This window comes from Gymnoscopelus microlampas (assembly GCF_963454915.1).
Source record: "Gymnoscopelus microlampas genome assembly, chromosome: 13".
Classification (NCBI taxonomy): Eukaryota; Metazoa; Chordata; class Actinopteri; order Myctophiformes; family Myctophidae; genus Gymnoscopelus; species Gymnoscopelus microlampas.
Window position 1 is genome coordinate 35,507,975 of NC_139950.1, and position 19,368 is coordinate 35,527,342.

Genomic DNA, 19,368 nt, shown 5'->3' on the forward strand with positions numbered 1-19,368 from the left:
CCAGGGAAGGAAGTAACAGTGCTTATTACATTAACTAATTAATGAGAAAGGTATGTTTGAACTGTTAGAATGAACTTAAAGGAACCACAAACGATTGCATTCTAAGGTCAGAGACAAATATTGATCTAAGAGACTGAAATAAAAAGAAAGTTGTATATAAGTACTACTATAAAGAGCGTGGCGATAACTGATCCATTGTTTTGCCACTGGTAATCTTGTGTGAAAATTACCTCATGGTGATAATACGTGGTGGCCAATCACATTTCAATTGCTCTATGTTTGACTTCAGGGAAGGATGTAATGATATCTCCAACTGGACTGTTATAATTCATATTGTTGTGGCAACCTTACCCCCTGGGCAGAATTTTCTTTTTGCATTAATTGTTTTGTTCTCACGAGCTTGTCTTGATCAGAGCTGGTGAATTATACAATTTGGAAATTACTTTGACTTGGTCATGCACCTCTTTTCCTTTTCAAAGAACTATTGCATTGCATCTATCAGTGCTAAGCACTTTTTATTATTATAATAACAAAAAGGGAGAAGCTTCTCCCTTTTTGTTAGCTCCAAAATAATATCCATTTTGAAGCTCCAAAATAATATCCATCATTTCACCATTTCAATTTCTACTACAAAATAGCATTTATGATATACCAATATGGATAAACGAATCCGTCTCACAAAGTTGTCTTTTGTGATATTAAATAATCAATACCAGGGAGCATTTTATGGATGGTGTTTGTGGCACAAAGGTGCAGTCTTCCACTACTGAGATGATAAAGCACAAAATACATCATGCCACATGGCTCCCTCTTTCCCTGCCACAACTCCTTCACTCTACTGTAAAATAAATAAATAAAATAAAACACATAGCCATATGAACCCTTGTGTCCATATTCTGGGCATGTTATGATATAGTTTTGGCAAAGAGATTTTGGTGTACAGGGATAAAAGGAGCGGACGTATATAGGATTTAAGAGGTGCATGTCAAAGTTTCCTCGTGATTCAAACTAGATTGCATGTTCTAACAGTGATGTGCTGTCATTCTATAATATACACCACTAGTAACATAACATAAAGCGTTGACAATAAAAACTGCTACAAATTCCATGACAGAGCTATAAAAACCTCATATAGATGTAGTATACATGATATACTGTGTATACTATAGGGTTAATGTAGCACTCTAGTGCTACATTAGTAACTAGTGGTACACATAACATATCATATCATTTGCATGACATTTAAATTATGAAATAGTTGTAAACCGATATGGAAAAAAATAAGATTGAAAGGCTAAATATGCCATAGTTCACATACATTTTACGCATGAATCAAACGCTTTAATTCTAAAATTTAGAAATTAATATTTATAAGTGAACACATATATTGAGACCTAACACTTATTACATAAATAACCAAGTATAGTGTCATACTCTAGATGTTCGTCTGTAATGAAAAAACAAATATTACTTATAAACCCCGTCTCTCCCTTTTACAGAGTATCTTTTTGAAAGACCGTCTGAAGTCGTTGTTAAATATGGTGTATATGACAGGGTTTAATGAGCCGTTGCAGTATCCAAACCAGAAGAACATTTTGAACAGTGTCTCTGGCACACAGCAGAGGTCACACAGAGCCGTGAGTGTGTAGGTGAAGAAAAAGGGGAACCAGCACAGAACAAACACTCCCATGACCACCGCCAGAACAAAGGTGAAGCGCTTCTCCCTGTTCTGCCTGCTGCTCCACCTGCTCACTTTCACCGCAGCGTCTGTCTTTGGGGAGTGCTCTCCTGGCTTTACCTGTGTCACTTTGGCCTTCTGCTTGACCTTCATCCTCTTGGGGGAGCACAGGGTGTTTTCGTTCCCATCAGACGATGAGCCCTCGTCTTCCACGTCTACTCCATTCGCCTCTCCAGCGTCCTCCTCCTCCTCCTCCACTTTCCCTCCTCCTCCTCTCCCCTGGGGGTCCTGCTGCGGCGAGCCACACTGCCTGTCTTCCGTGTGTCCGTTTCCTCTTCTCCTCTCACCCGGCAGAGCTCTCGTTCTTTTCTTGGCAATTTGGTAGATTCTTACGTACACCAGGATCATGATGACACACGGGGCAAAGAAAGAGGCGGTGCTGGAGAATATAATGTACCATTTCTCCTCATTGATCTTGCAGATGGGTCCGTCGTCCCTGGCCACCTCCTTTTCCATTGAGATGAGCGGTGGGAATGAAATGATGGCAGCCAGCACCCAGACTACAAGAACCACACATTTTATCCTACGTGGTGTCCTTTTCAGGTTGTACTTAATGGGCTGTGTGATGGACCAATATCTGTCCAGGCTTATAGCGCACAGGTGTACAATGGAGGAGGTGCAGAACAGCACATCCAAGGCCAGGTAGATATCACACCAAATCTGACCAAAGTACCAGTTGCCCATCAGCTCGTTAGCCAGGGAGAATGGCATGACCAAAGTGGCCACTAGAATATCTGCGCACGCCAGTGAAACTAAGAACAAGTTCTGAGGAGCTCTCAGGGCCCGGCTGGTGCACACGGCAATCACAACCAGGACATTGCCGAACACTGTCAGCAGAATGAGGATGCCCACCAGTATTGTTAGAGGAACAGACGTCTGCACCGTGTACGGGTGTTTGCTGAGCAAGGTCCCATTTCCACTGGTCAAGTTATCGCAACCCATGAGAATGAGCCGTGATGTTTTGAGTCTGTTGAACTGGAGTCCCGGATTTTCCCTGATTTTCATTTATCTACAATGCTGAAATACAGATTTAAGGACTTTGTATAATCAATATTTTGTTTGCAGGTTTCCTTTCAGGAATGTGTGCTTAAGAAGACACACACAAAATCAATCTAAGCTGCAGGTACTTTAATTTAATCTTTAAAAAATATATTTATTGTCCACAGACCTTTGAGACTGAAAACTTCTTGAATGGTCCCAATGGAAGACTTTTCAATGTTTATGAAGAAAGGACATCCCCTGTCTTCCTCAAAGCGCTGCAGCTCTTTTCATCCAGTGTGGCTAAGGTGGAGAATCCGTCTTTTATATGGGCTCTATCGCAGAGGATCTATGATGCTGGCTCCAGTATATCAGTGAGAACAGCAAGGGGTGGGGTTGAGCTGCTGAGATTCAGAAGTAATTTCTGTCACTCCCAGTGACTCCCAGTAAGCTGTTACAAATGATTTGAACAATGTTTTATATTTATACAAGTAATACTCGTAGCCTGTTGACTTGCAAGTGATTTTGACTGTGCTTTATAGTTTTGCTTAATTTGTAGTTTTGCAGTGCTGTATTCATATTAGATGAGATGATTTGGCATGAGATGAGAAATGACATAACATAATGTCTGTATAGGGAATCTGTAGGAGAGTGTTACAGTACTTCCAATGAAACAAATGTTTGCTTCTTTTGATAAGAGGTTATCTAAATGAGTTTCTTGGTAGCAAAGGTAAACATTTTAAATGTAAGGCCTTTGTCATAAAAATCTACTAGCATCTTGGGCAAATACAAGAATGTGAAAGTAGTTGCCATTTAGTAGCAGACAGACACATAGCAAACACAATATGACAAACTATAAGCCCCACTGAGTGTATTGAGCGTCATAAAGGTAAGGGCTATCTATCATCTCACTAAAGGGTGATTTATACTTTGTTGCACGTCGGTGTCACGCACCAAAAATAGCCGATCTACAAGCTAACAACGCATTGCACCGTGACGTGTTCTGAGCTTGTAGATCGCCTATTTTTGGTACTTACACCATAAAAAATAAAACACTTACATAAGTAACTTATAAATAACGTATAAATCAATGGTAAATGTGAATGTCTTACATTACAGGTTCATGGACATTTTGTCTTGTATATGACAGGATATGTTATATAAGAAAGACAATTGCCTACATTGAGTTTATTTTTCTTCAACATTCCATGTAGTGTTGGATAACAATAGGCCTCCCAACAAATAAATAATACATCAGAAAGCATATAACTTGCGTTTTGTAGGATTATACCGGTATATTTAAGAATATTGTCCCTCTATGACAGCTATGCATTTTATACACTGCAGTTAGTAGTTACATTATAGTGACATAGTTATTATGATGTGTACACAATTATGTATTGTCATATAGCATAAATAGTTTGTTTTGCCATACAAAAACATATAGTTTTTCATCTTACTATCAAATGAGTATTGGTTTATTACCATCTAGGGGTAAGGGTGAGTTGTAACTAATAATAACATTGATTCCAGTTTTTGTCAAACACTGCTCCACATTTTTTTACTTAACAAATAACAGTGAGCAACAGAGATGTTGAGAGGGTGAGTAATTCCAAATATGTATTCAAATAACATACAAATACTTCTACTCATCATTACAGTTATTTAAGTTAATCATAATATTATGTTGTGAATGCTTTTCCCTACATGTGAGAAAGACCTCAATAAAAAGTATCATTGTGTTTTTACCATGTTGCACCGTTTTCTCCCTGGTATTAATATCTGCGTTTACAATGCTATATGCCTCCCAGGGTTGGGCTCTTCACTGCAAACATGGCTTAATATTACAGAAAATGGCAGACATTTTCAGCCAGTGCATGGTGGATAGTAACTAAGCACATTTACTCAAATACTGTACTTAGGTACAATTTTGAGGTACTTTTACTTTACTTGAGTATTTATATTCCTTGATACTTTATACTTCTACTCCACTACATCTAAGAGACAAATGTTGTACATTTTACTCCACTACATTTATTTGACAGCTTTATTAATACTGGTTACTTTATTTAAATGATTAATAATTAATAAAATAATTAATCAAGATTTGTCAATGCTCGCGATGATACAACGCGTTGTGAGCTCGTAGATCTGCTATTTTTGAGTAGCTAAAGTTTAAATAGGGGTTAAGTGGTTAATGATCAACAATGACACGATCTACTGTAGCCTATTCTCAAATGGCCATTTTGCATAATGAGTACTTTTACTTTAGCTACTTTGAGAATATTTTGATGCTAATACTATTGTACTTTGACTTAAACACACACACACACACACACGCACGCACGCACGCACGCACGCGCGCGCACACACACACACACACACACACACACACACACACACACACACACACACACACACACACACACACACACACATATATATATATATATATATTGTATTGTATTTAAATAATGATTACATTAATTCAACATTTGCCATCAGGCCTAATTCATCACAGTAAAACACATCATAAAGGTTGTCTGATCTTAGGTTAGAAGGTCTCCATCTACAGGATAAACATTGTAACAACATGTCTGGTGTCATTATCCTACAGTCTATCGTCATTATACATTGATTGATTGGTTGAATACTTTATTAACAGTTTGCAAATACTACAGTGGTATGATTATAGAATGATGCTAAAGGTTTAACACATAAAGACCTAAGGGCTCGTTTCCATTGTGGTCCTGTGTATTCAATTCGTCGAGACATTTATAGACATAATACAAGAAATCATTAACAATAAACATATGTATGTAGGCTACATCAGACAGATATTCCACAAGATATCTAGATTATCTTCAAAGTGTTAATTCTACTATGATGTGATGTGAAGTGGAAGAGCTTGGCTATTATAGTTTATACATTCTATATTCTAAACAAATTCAAGGAAGTATACCAATTACCAAAGTAACATAAAATGTACCCTTGCAATTCTGTTGTACATTGTAAAATCCTGAGTGTTAATTTAACTCTGAGAGTTTGGTTCCGTTTGTACATTCTCAAAGTTAAAGTAAGACGCAGGAATTTACTGTGTAGCCACATAAAACATTAATTGATATCAATGAGCAGTGGTGGACAAGTACTGAACCCCAGTAATTGAGTCAAAGTATACTCCTGGTCAAATATTACACACACACAGCTATAAGTGAAAGTTGCTCTATGAAATTTGTACTCGAGTTAATTGTACTGGAGTATCTTTTTAATATCAGCATTGTTGTATTGAAATTAAATAATAGATTATGTAAGACAAGTTGGATTGATATCATATTAACAACAACAGTGGATGAAAGCAAGTTCAGATTTTGTGCGACACGGAATAAAGCAAAAATAAAATCTCAGGACTAAAACAAGTTTATAAGACTACCTCCAGACCTGACACTACACACTCCGGTGCACAAGGCGGCGCTATGCACCCACACGTTGGTTTGTGAGCCACCAACAACGAACAAACAAAACAAAGAAGAGTAGAGTACACTTCCGGCTCATTGTCGGTGTTGTGTAAGGAAAGCAGACGCTCGAGCTGTTTGTCTTTTGTGAGGAAACTCGTGAAAATAATTGAATTAGGATCTGAATGTTTTGGATATTTATAGATACAATATAAATATACACGTACAGAGGTAAGGGGATGCGTAATCCAACCTGTTGTTGTTGCTCTGTGTGATACATTATCAGTTCTGGCTAATGTTAGCTGTGGTTAGCTAGGTTGTAGCAGTAGAAGGCCTCGCCTGTGTTACGTGGATGGAAGTTAATAACAACATACCATGTACATTAGATGTGTCTCTTATCATTTGTTTATACATGTTTACATTGATTACCGGTGGTGACATTATCTGCACTACTAGTTGAAACAGCAGCGGTATTATATGTGTTGTTGTTGTTATACGTTGAATTGTGCCAAGTTAGCCACTCAGCTAGCGTAGACATTCATATCCTATTAATTACACCAGTGGTGGGACTATGTACTCAAGTTTCAAGTACTGTACTTAAGTACACATTTGAGGATTTCTTACTTTACTGGATTATTATATAGTATTTGCTGTACTTTTACTTCTACTCCACTACATTTCAGAGGCAATTATTGTATTTTTACTCCACTACAATTTTAGAAAACTTAAAGGACGACTTCACCCATTTTTAACCTATCTTCATCCTATCGTCATATAATAGGCCCTCACTAATGCTCATGATAAACTGGTACATTTTTTTCCTACTTGGTCTGTGTCTCATAGGAGGACTGTGGACAGTCCAGAAACCCGTCTACCAGTGACATCATCATTAGGCAGGATTTTTTTTCCCAACAAGATTTAAAACATTTTATTTCGATTTTTATTAACGTGAGAACAATGGCTTCTATTATTGCATCGCAACTTTCCAGGAATACAAAGCCTGCAGTTTCTATTAGCTTGGATTCCCCCTTCGATGATGTCACTGTTAGACGGGTTTCTGAACTGTCCACATCTCTCCCATGAGACACAGACTGAGTAGAAAAAAATGGTACAGTTTTATCATGAATATTAGTAAGGACCTATTATATGAAGATAGGTTGAAAATGGGTGAAGTCGTCCTTTAAGTTACTAGACTAGTTACTTTCTAGATTTTGATTATTACAAAACATGCATTAACCACTTTATCCTTATATACTTCGGCTATTTTCAAAAGATTTGTATACATTTTGAACACTACTTGTGAAATGGGACATTCTGAATACCGATTACTATTACTTTGATACTTAAAGTACATTTTGATGCCAATATTTTTGTACTTGTACTCGCGTAAATCTTGAATTCCGGACTTTTACTTGTAACAGAGTATTTCTACATTGCAGTATTGATAGTTTTACTTCAGTAAAAAATGTGAGTACTTTTTCCACCACTGAATCACATATAATTAATTAGTATACTGATATAATAACAGTTTACTGATACAGCACTCATCAAAGTTCCGTAACAAAGGTAGTGTATTAATAATAATACATTTAATTACGGAAAGACTTTCGTATATAAAATTTGTTTATTTTTAAGAGCACAGTATGAAAGTGGATGTATTTGTTTGTTTTGCAGATGTCAGACGACCTGGTGAAGCAGTTGAGCAGCTATAAAGCCCAACTACAGCAAGTAGAAGCTGCCTTATCGACCGATCAAGAAAATGAGGACCTCCTCAAACTACAGAAAGACTTACAGGTGTGTGTTTGTAATACTGTACTTGTTAGCAGTGGTGTCTTGGGAGCCACACAGAGTACCACTGCGTCCCACCGGTAAATTTATTTTTAACTCCATGGCTAGAACGCCCCCCTCCCCCGATTCATTCAACAGCCATATGGCTACTTTGCATAACAGGTTTACAAGTGAGTGTGAAAATGTATCCTCACTCCACGCATCTATAGGCTACACCAGGGGTCTTCAACAGGGGGTCCGGGACCCCCAGGGGGTCCTCAGGCCTACTATAGGGGGTCCGCCAAATCTTTGTGTGATAGTATTTCGTTTTTAGCGGCGCTAGCCGCTCTATACCTTTAGGTATAGAGCGGATATTAGCCCTCTATACCTGGCTTTTGCGTCAACGTTCTGATTGGTCAGGCTCGCCAAGGTTCTGATTGGTCAGGTCCGTCAACGTTCTGATTGGTCAGGCCCGCCAAGGTTCTGATTGGTCAGGTCCGTCAACGTTCTGATTGGTCAGGCCCGCCGAGGTTCTGATTGGTCAGGCCCGTCGAGGTTCTGATTGGTCAGGTCCGTCAACGTTCTGATTGGTCTGGCAAGGGAACTATTCATGACATCAATATTATATCATGAATACAAAATTAGATGGTTTATATAAACTGTAAAAGTCCGGAACATAAACACTCTGGGTACGGCTTATAAATTGTATAGATTATTTCATAACACATACATATCTTTCTGGTACCACATGTATACACACGCACACACAAAGTTTATTTTTTAGGTACCCACTCTATCAGCTATGACAGATCAGTTTTTGCCACTTACCTTGGAATGCATTTGGTGATTCGCTTCCAATGGCACTATTTAGTGCCACTGGAAGCCTTGAAATAAATTTACAGAGATTTAATATTGTTTCTCTAGTAGAAACACATATCTATGACAAAATATATCAAAGGCGCCGCTACCTTCACACAGGTGTGATTTTTTACATTAACCACTTGAACCATAGAATTCCTTTTTTGAGGGGAACATTAGCCAAAAATAGCAGATCTACAAGCTCTCAACGCCTCGCAGCGCGAGGCATTGAGAGCTTGTTGATCGGCTATTTTTGGCTAAGAGGTATAGGTGTAGAGGGAAAAAAGAACAGACTAAGTAAAAAGAAAAACTTTAATCTGAAACACAATTTTATACAATATAGAGTAGGGGGTCCCTGCTTCATCTCTCTCTCAGCTAGGGGGTCCTTGGCCTGAAAACGTTGAAGACCCCTGGGCTACACGGTAAGCAACACAGCTTTTTGGCTTCAGTAGCCGCTGCTGCCAGTATCCTATCTGCACGCAGCAATGCCTCAGCCACCGTCGAAGAAGAGAAAGATACTCGTTAAAAGCAAACTTTTAGTTTCAGCTCCTATAATTCATGGCATTCCTTGAATTTTAGTTAAAAAAAGACAAAAATTCAGCTAAAAAACATTTCCTGTACAAACATGTTTCCTACTTTAAGATAAAATAAAATGTGCGCGTGCCGTGTGCGTGCGTGCGCGACGTCATTAAAATCCCAATACACCCCTGCTTGTGAAGACCAAATGTCCCTACCGGTGTTGCCAAGTCTCGTGGGAGAAATAAGCCAACCGACCTCCAAAACAAGCCAAAAACAAGCCAAATCTTGCTAGAGAAATAAGCCACATCGCCCATATAGTCCTAATAAAAACATTTGATGCATATGTCATTATAATTACTATGCAGGTCTGTAATAATTTATCTTTTGGTTATTTATTATAATAATAATAATTGCACACATACTTGAGCCAGGGCTCAATAAGTAGATCCCGGACCGATTATCTCAGTCAATGTGATTCTTACTCCTCCACAAACCTATGGGGAATTATAGTAGCCTATATACATCAAAGAAATGTTGGCTTGTTAGATTTACCAAATAAGCCACCACGGTGTTTAAAACAAGGCCAAAAAGCCGCAAGTCTGCAACTCTGGGGAAAAAAAACAAGCCAAAATTTGCGGTAAATAAGCAGACCTGGTAACATTGGTCCCTATATGAGAAATAGACATGAGGACCATTTTCCTGGTCCTCAAAAGAAACTGTGTTTTATGGTTGAATTTTTTTTGAGAGAGATACTTTTACAATTAGAAAAGGTTTCAGGTTGGGGTTACGTTTAGGATTATACATGTTAAGTTTAGGGATTAGAGATGGTAATGCCTGATTTACGCTTGTGTTGCGCACTGAAAAAATGCACGTTGTGGCTTGTGGATATGCAATTTTTCGGCTTTAGGCTTATAGTTAGGGTAAGTGATTTACTTTTGTTAAAATAAGTGTGAAATAGTTCTATATTCTGATAGAACTCATTGCTATAGAGTGTTTGTTCAGTAAAAGGAGTGTCCCATGTCTCCAGCTTTTTATTAAACAGAAATGCAGTGCTCTCCTGATTGGCTTAAATGTTGTCACCTACCTGAGAATGTACTATATTCTGTTTACTAGAGTTGGAGAGACCCCTGTGACCGAACAAACGCTCTTGTAGCAATGATTACTATCAGAATATAGTACTTTAACCTTTTTTAACAAAAAAATAAAGATTACCAAAACATATCACTTACACTACCTTTAATTCATAATATCACTTTCTTAAAATGTTGATTTCCTCACAAGTACTATGCAAACCTGAGTGAGTGAGAGAGATTCAGAGAAGGTGGTACAGAGTAAGACCTTCCTAACATTACTTGATGGAACCATATTGTGCACACAGTATGACTAAACATGCTGATGAATAGTTAACCTTTTTTTCCCCCACAGGAAGTCATTGAGTTGACAAAGGACCTCCTGACTTCGCAGCCCACTGATGGTGCTTCCAGTGCCAACAGCTCAGATGTAGCTCCCCTCAAACACAACTGGAAAGTGGGGGACACATGCATGGCTTTGTGGACTCAGGATAGTCAGTGAGTGTCACTAACCTCTTCTCTCTCTGAAAATAAGTAACATGCATGCATTGCAGCCAACCTAGCCTTGGACACTGTCATTTGCCGTACAAAATATATATATTTTAAATTGCATTCATATGTTCTAATGTTCAATGCCAAAAACACAAATAATCGTTAATCCCAATTATTTGTGTGGCAATGTGTCGTCAAGTAAAGTGCCATAATCGTGCTCAACACACACGTGCACACACATTTCATTTCGTCTATTGACTATATACAGTGTATATATATATAGGGCTGGAGTCTGTGACTGGTACTCACCTGCTTACAGACGTGATTGTTTGGCAGGATGTATGAGGCTGAGATTGAGGAGATAGATGGAGAGAACGGCACAGCAGCTGTCACCTTCAGTGGCTACGGCAACGCTGAGGTGATCCCACTGCAGAACCTCAAGCCGCTAGAAGAGGGAAAGCGGCATGACGACGATGGAAGTGGAAAACCCAAATCCAGGTAAAAAAAAACAAGGGCTTGGTCTTTTAATACAAACTGTAAACATACACACAGTACCACCGTAACTTTCTTCATGTTTATGTCCCTTTTGTTGTGTAAAACTATATCTTTATACTGTATGTTGTTATGATCACTAATCTCACATTTGTCAATAACGTGGTTCTGGATGTCATCCTAGATAATTGTGCTCAAGATTGAAATGCCCCCAACTTTGTCCTTTCTTTGTTTGTGCTTCTACAGGAAAGAGCAAATAGCAGAGCAGAGAGAGTACAAGAAGAAGAAAGCCCAGAAAAAAGTGGCAAGAATGAAGGAGTTGGAGGCAGAGAGAGAGGACCAAAAGTCCAAGTGGCAAAATTTCAACAACAAGGCCTACTCGAAGAACAAGAAAGGACAGGTAACTGTCTCCTTTCTTTGCTTGGCTCAGCTTATTTATCAAGTGTTGGAAACCATGTGGTACATTGTGCAAACGTTGTCTACTACCTGGTTTGACATTATTCAGCATTTCTGTAGCACAATACGCCCTGAGGAAACCGCTTAAGTCTTAGGCTTGTTACCTTATATAGCCTTAGACACAGGGTGTCCGTGCTTGTATTAAATTATTATAAACTAGAACATTTGATTTATGTCCAAATAAGGCCATATAAAGAACTTAAGACAAAAAAAGTCTTAAATTTGCGTTGAAAGGTCTTAAAAATGCCACAGACATTGAGCCAGGGAATGTTGTCACTTGTCTGTGTATAGGGAACATGAGCCTGCATTGGCTTGTTGTTAGACCCACCTCCGACTCTGAGTTTACGTTTTTCTTCTACCGTGAAAATCCATAGGCTCACATTATGACACCAGACCAAGAGGAGCAGTACACTCAGAGAGTGGGCGGGGTCTATGGTCTGAAACCAGGATATGAACTGGCATCATAATAGCGATCATAGTCCTAATCGATGATGATTATTTTGGTATACCAATTTTGAATCAACGGAGCAACTATTGAAGATATGTCACCATTTTATTTTAACATCACCCTGGTGAGAGCATGCAAGTAATGGCTCTGTTTAGTCTGATATTGGCATACAGGTTTATACAGTTTGAAGATATGCAATTTCTCTTATCACGTAGACATTTTCTTTACATCTGTTAACACATTGAGTGCCAAAAATGGTCCGGACCGTTTTTGAGAAGCTATGCGTTATGTGCCATAAACGGTCCGGACCATTTTTGTTTTTTATATTTTTAGCGGTGCCAGCCGCTCTACACTTGACTATGTCCGTCCGTATGTCCGTTTGAGCCTGGATGTCCGTTTGTCCGTTTGAGCCTGGATGTCCGTTTGAGCACGGGCTTTAAACAGCTATAACTCCAGTTCGCAGCATGCCAGCAAGTCCAAATTTGGTATGTGGACTTAGACCACCAATAGGGACGAGCATTGACTGCTGAAGCCCCGCCCCGCCCTATTATAGCGCCACCAGGAGGCCACTGGCTTTAAACAGCTATAACTCCAGTTTGCAGCATGCCACCAAGTCCAAATTTGGTATGTGGACTTAGACCACCAATAGGGACGCGCATTAATTGCTGAAGCCCCGCCCCGCCCTATTATGGCGCCACCAGGAGGCCACTCACCAAAGGCACCGCTTCCTTCACACAGGGTGCGATTTTTTCCCACGTGGGGCGCTCTAACAAAACTTTGGGATCATCCAAGGAGTCTCTAAGAAGGAGAGGCCGGATATGTCAAAAAATGCTTCCGGTCGTCCGCTCCAATGTTAACTCCTTGACTAAAAGCTTAATATCTCCATTTATTTTTAACGTGGTGGAAATGAGCCGTTTTCGATCGGCGATCACTCTGCCATGGAGGATCGCGTTTTATTATTATAGTTTTTTTATTATAGTTTTATTATATTATTATTATATTATTGTTCCACGCGTTAGTCGGGACCCTCCGCCGTCTCGCACGCATGCTTTGTTTACATGCACGTCGTAGCACGCAACACATCAGCGTAAATGGGTGGAAGATATGCTGGCACTAGATGTACCCGATTTTAATAAACCTCTGGCACACAATGTGTTAAAGGGGAACAGATTTTATTTTAAAATAAAGACTGCTTCATGCGTCAGCTTTGAAATTATTTTTTTTGATTTGTAAAAACAAAGCCTTGTCCGTATGGGGGGAAAAAAAGCCATGAATCAACAGACCACTAATGCTACTGTTCCTGTCCGTCTTGGGAGTTGAGTTTGAGTTTTCTCCTTGTCCTTGATATACCACTCTTTGTACCTCCAGTTAGCGTTTGGGCATTACCTTTACAATTTACATAAACCACTTGCTAAAATACTAGCCGGCTAATTGATTTTTTAAAAAACCTCTATGGGCATTTGCTGTTGTGCAGAAAGCTTTAAGATTTCTCCAAATTGCCATTCCGTTTTTGAAATGTCCACGGCCCGCCTCTGAGCCATAGAGCAAGTAGACAGAAATGGCACCAGCTTATGCTGAGCATTAATAAGGACCAATTATCGGAAGATACGGCTGAAAATGGATGAAGTGCTCCTTTTAAATCTGAAATATTGTCCTTTTTTCAGCAGTCATCGATTTCTTATAGCAAATGATTTTCGATTGTTCTGCTTGCTCCTCTCCCAGCCTCCAATTTAAATAACAACGTAACAAGTTGATTTAGTGATTTATTTGTCTAATAATGTGCTGTAATTCTCGAATTGGTGTCACTGCCCAAGTGTTTATAGTGGAGAGATTTGCTGTCATATCACTACAGTGATAACCAGCTATTCATGCTTTAAGGCTGTGTAAGTCAGTGGTTCTCAATCGTTGGCTGCAGACCACCATCTGGAAATAATTTGTGTCAGGGACCCCCAACAAAATTTGCGTTAAAATGTTTCCAAAATGGTCAAATTTGTTCAAGATTTATTTGAAAATAGCTGATCTACAATCTCACAACGCATTGCATTGTGACGTGTTGTGAGCTTGTAGATAAAAGGTTAAACTGATTTTGACCCTATATTAATTGTTGAGGGACCCCTGGAGGTTCCCGGACCCCACTTTGAGAACCATTGGTGTAACTAAGCAATAAATCGTAATTGGAGTCAGCTGAAAGCTGTAGCTTGTGTAGTGTTTCTACTTAATTCGGTTCACATAATTCATAAACGTCCATTATAATGACATTTCTCTTGTATCCTGCAGGTAAAAAGAAGCATATTTGCATCTCCAGAGAGCGTCAACGGTAAAGTGGGAGTAGGAACGTGTGGCATTGCAGACAAGCCTATGACCCAGTATCATGATACGTCAAAATACAATGTCAGGCATCTGATGCCACAGTGACCGAATATGTTCTGTAAATATTAATTATCCCTCTGTATACCAGCTTGCCATTGTGTTTATATATGAGATATAACGTTACGTTGCTCAAGTAAAGACGAGCTTTAAAATGGATCGCTTGCAACTCCATTGGTTGACTTACTAGAGCAGTTTTCTTATATAGATAGAACTAAATTGGCCCCCACCCCCACGATAGAACGTTGTACAAAAACAGGACATCATGTTTAGTCATAGTATTCACTCATGTTGTTAATTTTTTTGGTTATCACGGAGAACAAATACCTGCTATGATTTGTATATTTAACATAAACAAAGACTTGTTTGTGTTAAGATTTGAATTGATGGCAGGTTGAACTGGTTTTTAAACCTTGTCCAGTTCCTCTATCTGGTACATGTTTTGTTATATGAGAATTTTAAAGCAAATCTCACAGTGCTATATTTTCTTTTCCTTTTTGTATATTTACCAGTGAAATAAACATTGTTTTGAGTTTGTTTTGGAGATTATTTTTGTTCTGCCTCAATTTATTTGTTCCTATAGGTGGCAGCAAAGCTTCATAACTCTCAAACTACTGCCAACAGTTGTGCATCAATGCACAGTACTATTTCCAATCAATATCAGGGATAAGGTCTTCTTTTCTGACCCTAAAATACAATTATATTGTATCTGATTTACAATATTGTAATGTTTTAATTCAGGATGAATATAAGTAAATGCTGTACAGTGTCAATATAAAACAAAAAGTTGCATGGAATGGAATGTTTACATTTTCTGAATAAAATGTCATTCATTAAAGGTGGGCATACTCTATTTGACCTTTACTTCCTAAACATAAGTTTGACCAACCATCCTAAATGAAAGCATGGGCATTAGAAGTTGATGACAAACTAGAAAGGCACGTTCAGTGGATCACAAATCTCTGCCAGGAGGCATGGCCCAGTTATGCTACAGTGCTGCAGACACATTTGGATGTGTTGACAAATGTCAAGTTGATGGATTTTATTCATTTTCTATTGAGAGCATGCGATGTGAAGAGTGCAGTGGTGCAATGCCCTTTATCTGAGTAATTCTATTGTGTTTTGGAGGCTAGACTATGATGTCAGTACTTCACATGGTTATTCAGTATAATGCTATTACTACATCCCATCCTATCCTGACCTATCCTAATACTTGAATTGAAATGACCTCCAAAATCTGTCAGGGGTTGGTCAACACAAGATCACTCCATTTGCTCCGAAACTTGCCACAGCCTGTTGATCAAAGCTCTGGCTATTATTTAGGCTTCTTTCCCCACCGTCAATGTAGTTACATATTGTACAATTAATATAAAACTACATTTCCTACTACATCTTAACATTTTAGCCACAGCAGCTTTCCTTCTTTTTGGCCGCACCATCTCTTTTATTTTGATCGGGCCTAGATGCGGCCCAAACCTCTAGTCTATAAATCAGAGTGGTAGACAGTTCAGATATTGCAGTTTACAGCAGCAGCCATCCTTGATGGAGTGATTGTGATCACAGTTTGGAATGTATTTTGGGCATTGGAGGACGTTGTCCCACATTTGTAGCCTATGTAGAGCAGGTTGTAGCAGCATACTAGCCATAACACTGTAAAGCGGGAGATAGCAAAAAGTTTATTAGAGACATGTACACATGGCATTGCATTCAAGTTACAAAAACAAAACTTCTGCTTTTATATTTTCACCCACAACCACCTTCCACTGCACCCTACCCCTTCCCAACCACCCACCATCCAAACACAACTACAATTCTACATATACACATATAAAATAAATGGGGTACATAATCTTAGGCACACAAATAACACAACATTAGGGGAGAAAAGTGTACAATCTTATGTCCATGCATGCCTTTTCCACAGTTACTTCTGGATGGAGCTTGAGAGTCACACCATTTCAGTCAAGTATTCAATTCATCGGTTTCATAGTGTCAAAATATGCACCAACCACCAGGTAAATACAAACAAATGCTGTGTTCCTGAGCCCTGCCCTGCTGCTTTATTCACCTGTTTTGACCTGTATGTTGACCTGAAATGTTGGGTGGAATGGGCCTGACATACGACATAACCCTGTGTAAAATATGATGCAGCACAGGAACCTGAATGTACTAGAGCTCAGTTCTTCAGTTGATAACATGAAAGAACAATTTAATTGTTGTCCTTGTGCTTAAGTTGCTTAGACTTGTTGTAACCTATACGTCTTTATACATTTCAATCCAGGACAGCATCTGTGTCACATAGATGTTGCTATAATATAGCAACATTATTATTATAATAATAATTATTCATTTATTTGTTATTTTGTTTATAAAAGATAAGTGCAGAAGTTTATCAGAAAAAAAAATGTAGAAGGCATTTTTAGAATCGACCTCAGGTCTAAATGGCCAGTGCGCAAGGTCATAAACAGCTATTGTTAACAGCTGTGTGCATGCAAAAGTTGTGACGTTACCTTTGCCAGTGTCTACTCTATGGCTTTGTTCAACACACAGACTGCCTCTGACCCTTCTTCCTTTTAGTAGTTCGGTGGTTCCTCTGTAGAAGGCCCTCAGGACCTTGGGGCCAATACCGAACTTATTCAGTCACGTAAGAAATTCGAGGCGTTGTTGTGCCTCCTTAACCACCCGTTCAGTGGTTAACCCAAGGTCAGCGAACTCCAGTAACTTGAACCCTCTGACAAACATCGGTAACCTCTTCACTGCAAATGCCCCTTGACTTATCGCCCAATTCAGCTGCCATTAATTCCTTTATAGACGGCTTGTGTGTGCTTTTGTGCGTGTGTAATTCTATGCGTTGATCTGGTCGGGCTCTCTCCATCCTCCGAAGGCCTTCTCCAGGTACACTGCTACCGCGAGGCCAAGTCTGTCCTGGTTCTTCCCGGCTACCACCTGCATACCCAGGGGTAGACCCTCCACACTCAGCCCTAATGGAACCTGAGTCACCGGAAGACCTAAGATGTTGAAAATACTCGTGTATGAGAAGTTGAACGGTGTGAACAGTGGTGTGTGATGTCTGGGTGCCAGGTGTGGGTGTGGAGGGTAGAATAAAACACCATCATCACCCAACAGATCATCCAGGTAGCGTTGCAGAGCATCTTTCTGCTGTAGCAGGAACAGAGTGGGCTCAGATGGCTGGAACATCTCAAATGTGGCCAAGACTATGGCGGCCATGGTGTGAGGCGAAAGGCCCAGGGTCCACTTGACCATCTCCCATAATGGCCAAACCTTCTTGCCCTGGTCTGACATAAGCTTAGCAAAGGATGTGGGCCTCTTACCATCCCTGCCAGGTGCTGACATCATGGCTGCCCAGATCTGGAAAGAATACTTGAGCTGAGGGATCATCAGATTCTCAACTCTGACCCCTAGCTTAGACTCAAGACACTCTACCACCCTGCTCTGAGCCTGTATCAGCTGTTTGTCCACAGGAGACACCAGAGGGGAACCGCCATTATGAGGAACAGAGAAAAAACGCATTTTTTTCACGTCCACCTCCGAAGTCAGACACAACCTGTCTGCATTGGGTCCAGCCATTACTTCTAGCATGGGCAGTAGGTCCTGGGCATAGCGACACATGGGGCCTGTACACAGGAAGTCTGACTGGAGGCCTGATGGTGGAGGGTGCTGCCCATCATTGGACACTATACCTGAGGTGGGCTTGTGTCCGAAGATGCCATTGAAGAAGGCTGGCAAACGGATACTGCCCCCCACATCTGCACCCACGCCAATCAATGAGCCTGCACCGCCCAAAATACTCCCCTCCCCTCCTGAGCTTCCCCCTGGTATTCTGTCCAGGCAGTAGGGGTTCTTGGTGATTCCGTACAGATGGTTGTGGGATTCCAGCCACATGCACAGTTCACTGCAGTTGGTAACCCCCAGGGGTATGGCCCCAGCTCTCTTCATCAGGGCCACAGTAGGAGCATCAGACCCTGACACTACCTGGCTCCTCGACACCAGCCCTGTGGAGTTAGGCATGCCCTGCAGACAGAAGGCCTCTTTGACTGTGAAAGGGACGCCCAGAAATGGCAACCTGTCCCCCAGCACATCCTCGCCTCCTCCTGTTTCCTCCTCTATCAACCTGTCTGCCTGCGCTGCTTCCTGCAACGCCTGGCAGAACCGATCCTTGACCATGGCATTGATAAGTGGGTTAATTACTTGAATGCGGTCGATATAAGCACGCACCACCTCCACACTGCTCACCTCTCTCCGACGAATCATCCTAGCCAGGCGGACAGCTGGGGTCTTTAGCAGAGGGTTGGTGATGGAGGGTAGTCTGGCCGCGGGAGCCGCTCGACATGGTGAGAAGAGGTAGAAGATGGCCAATAGGGCAGCTGCCAACTGACGTAAAAACCAGGCCAGGAGCCTCTCCAGCTTGCCTGACGCCATCATCATTGTTGTAGCTGTAGTTAGTTCAGTCCATTATCAGAGTACTTGGAGGCCAGTCTATGATGTCAGACATCTATGATGTCAGAGCTATGATATCAGACATCTCCATATTTGGGAATATTGTGAGAGACATGTACCTGTAGTCTAACAAGGGAACCAGGAGACCTGGTACTGCCAGACCCCTAGTGGTTGAAATCTGAATGGCCGGACTTCGCATGACGTTTGTGCAGAGGAAAAGAGGGAAAGAGGAAAAGAGGGACAGACCGACAAAGCCTCATGTAGGCCGACCCC

The 19,368-nt window shown here is 40.4% G+C and overlaps 3 protein-coding genes across 3 annotated transcripts; 1 reads left to right on the forward strand and 2 right to left on the reverse strand.

The window, feature by feature from the left end:
* Positions 1-1,471: 1,471 nt before the first annotated feature.
* LOC311058456 (alpha-2A adrenergic receptor-like) lies at positions 1,472-2,680 on the reverse strand (the record flags this gene model as incomplete). The annotated part of the gene is made up of 1 exon (XM_084075914.1): positions 1,472-2,680. One exon carries the CDS (start codon positions 2,678-2,680, stop codon positions 1,472-1,474), a length of 1,209 nt encoding a protein of 402 aa, XP_083932040.1.
* A 3,577-nt stretch (positions 2,681-6,257) lies between these two features.
* smndc1 (survival motor neuron domain containing 1) lies at positions 6,258-15,186 on the forward strand. Its single transcript, XM_084076525.1, has 6 exons — positions 6,258-6,399; positions 7,843-7,962; positions 10,738-10,880; positions 11,211-11,372; positions 11,613-11,766; positions 14,548-15,186. Exons 2-6 carry the CDS (start codon positions 7,843-7,845, stop codon positions 14,683-14,685), a joined length of 717 nt encoding a protein of 238 aa, XP_083932651.1. The 5' UTR covers positions 6,258-6,399; the 3' UTR covers positions 14,686-15,186.
* Positions 15,187-17,481: 2,295 nt separating this feature from the next.
* LOC311058636 (fatty-acid amide hydrolase 2-A-like) lies at positions 17,482-19,077 on the reverse strand (the record flags this gene model as incomplete). The annotated part of the gene is made up of 1 exon (XM_084076100.1): positions 17,482-19,077. One exon carries the CDS (start codon positions 19,075-19,077, stop codon positions 17,482-17,484), a length of 1,596 nt encoding a protein of 531 aa, XP_083932226.1.
* Positions 19,078-19,368: the final 291 nt, after the last annotated feature.

Bases quoted from the DNA above. Each gene is read 5' to 3' on its own strand.
- smndc1 (XM_084076525.1), top strand. From the start codon at position 7,843: ATGTCAGACGACCTGGTGAAGCAGTTGAGCAGCTATAAAGCCCAACTA. The intron at 10,881-11,210 runs GTGAGTGTCACT...ATTGTTTGGCAG, and splicing joins TTGTGGACTCAGGATAGTCA to GATGTATGAGGCTGAGATTG. The intron at 11,373-11,612 runs GTAAAAAAAAAC...GTGCTTCTACAG, and splicing joins AGTGGAAAACCCAAATCCAG to GAAAGAGCAAATAGCAGAGC.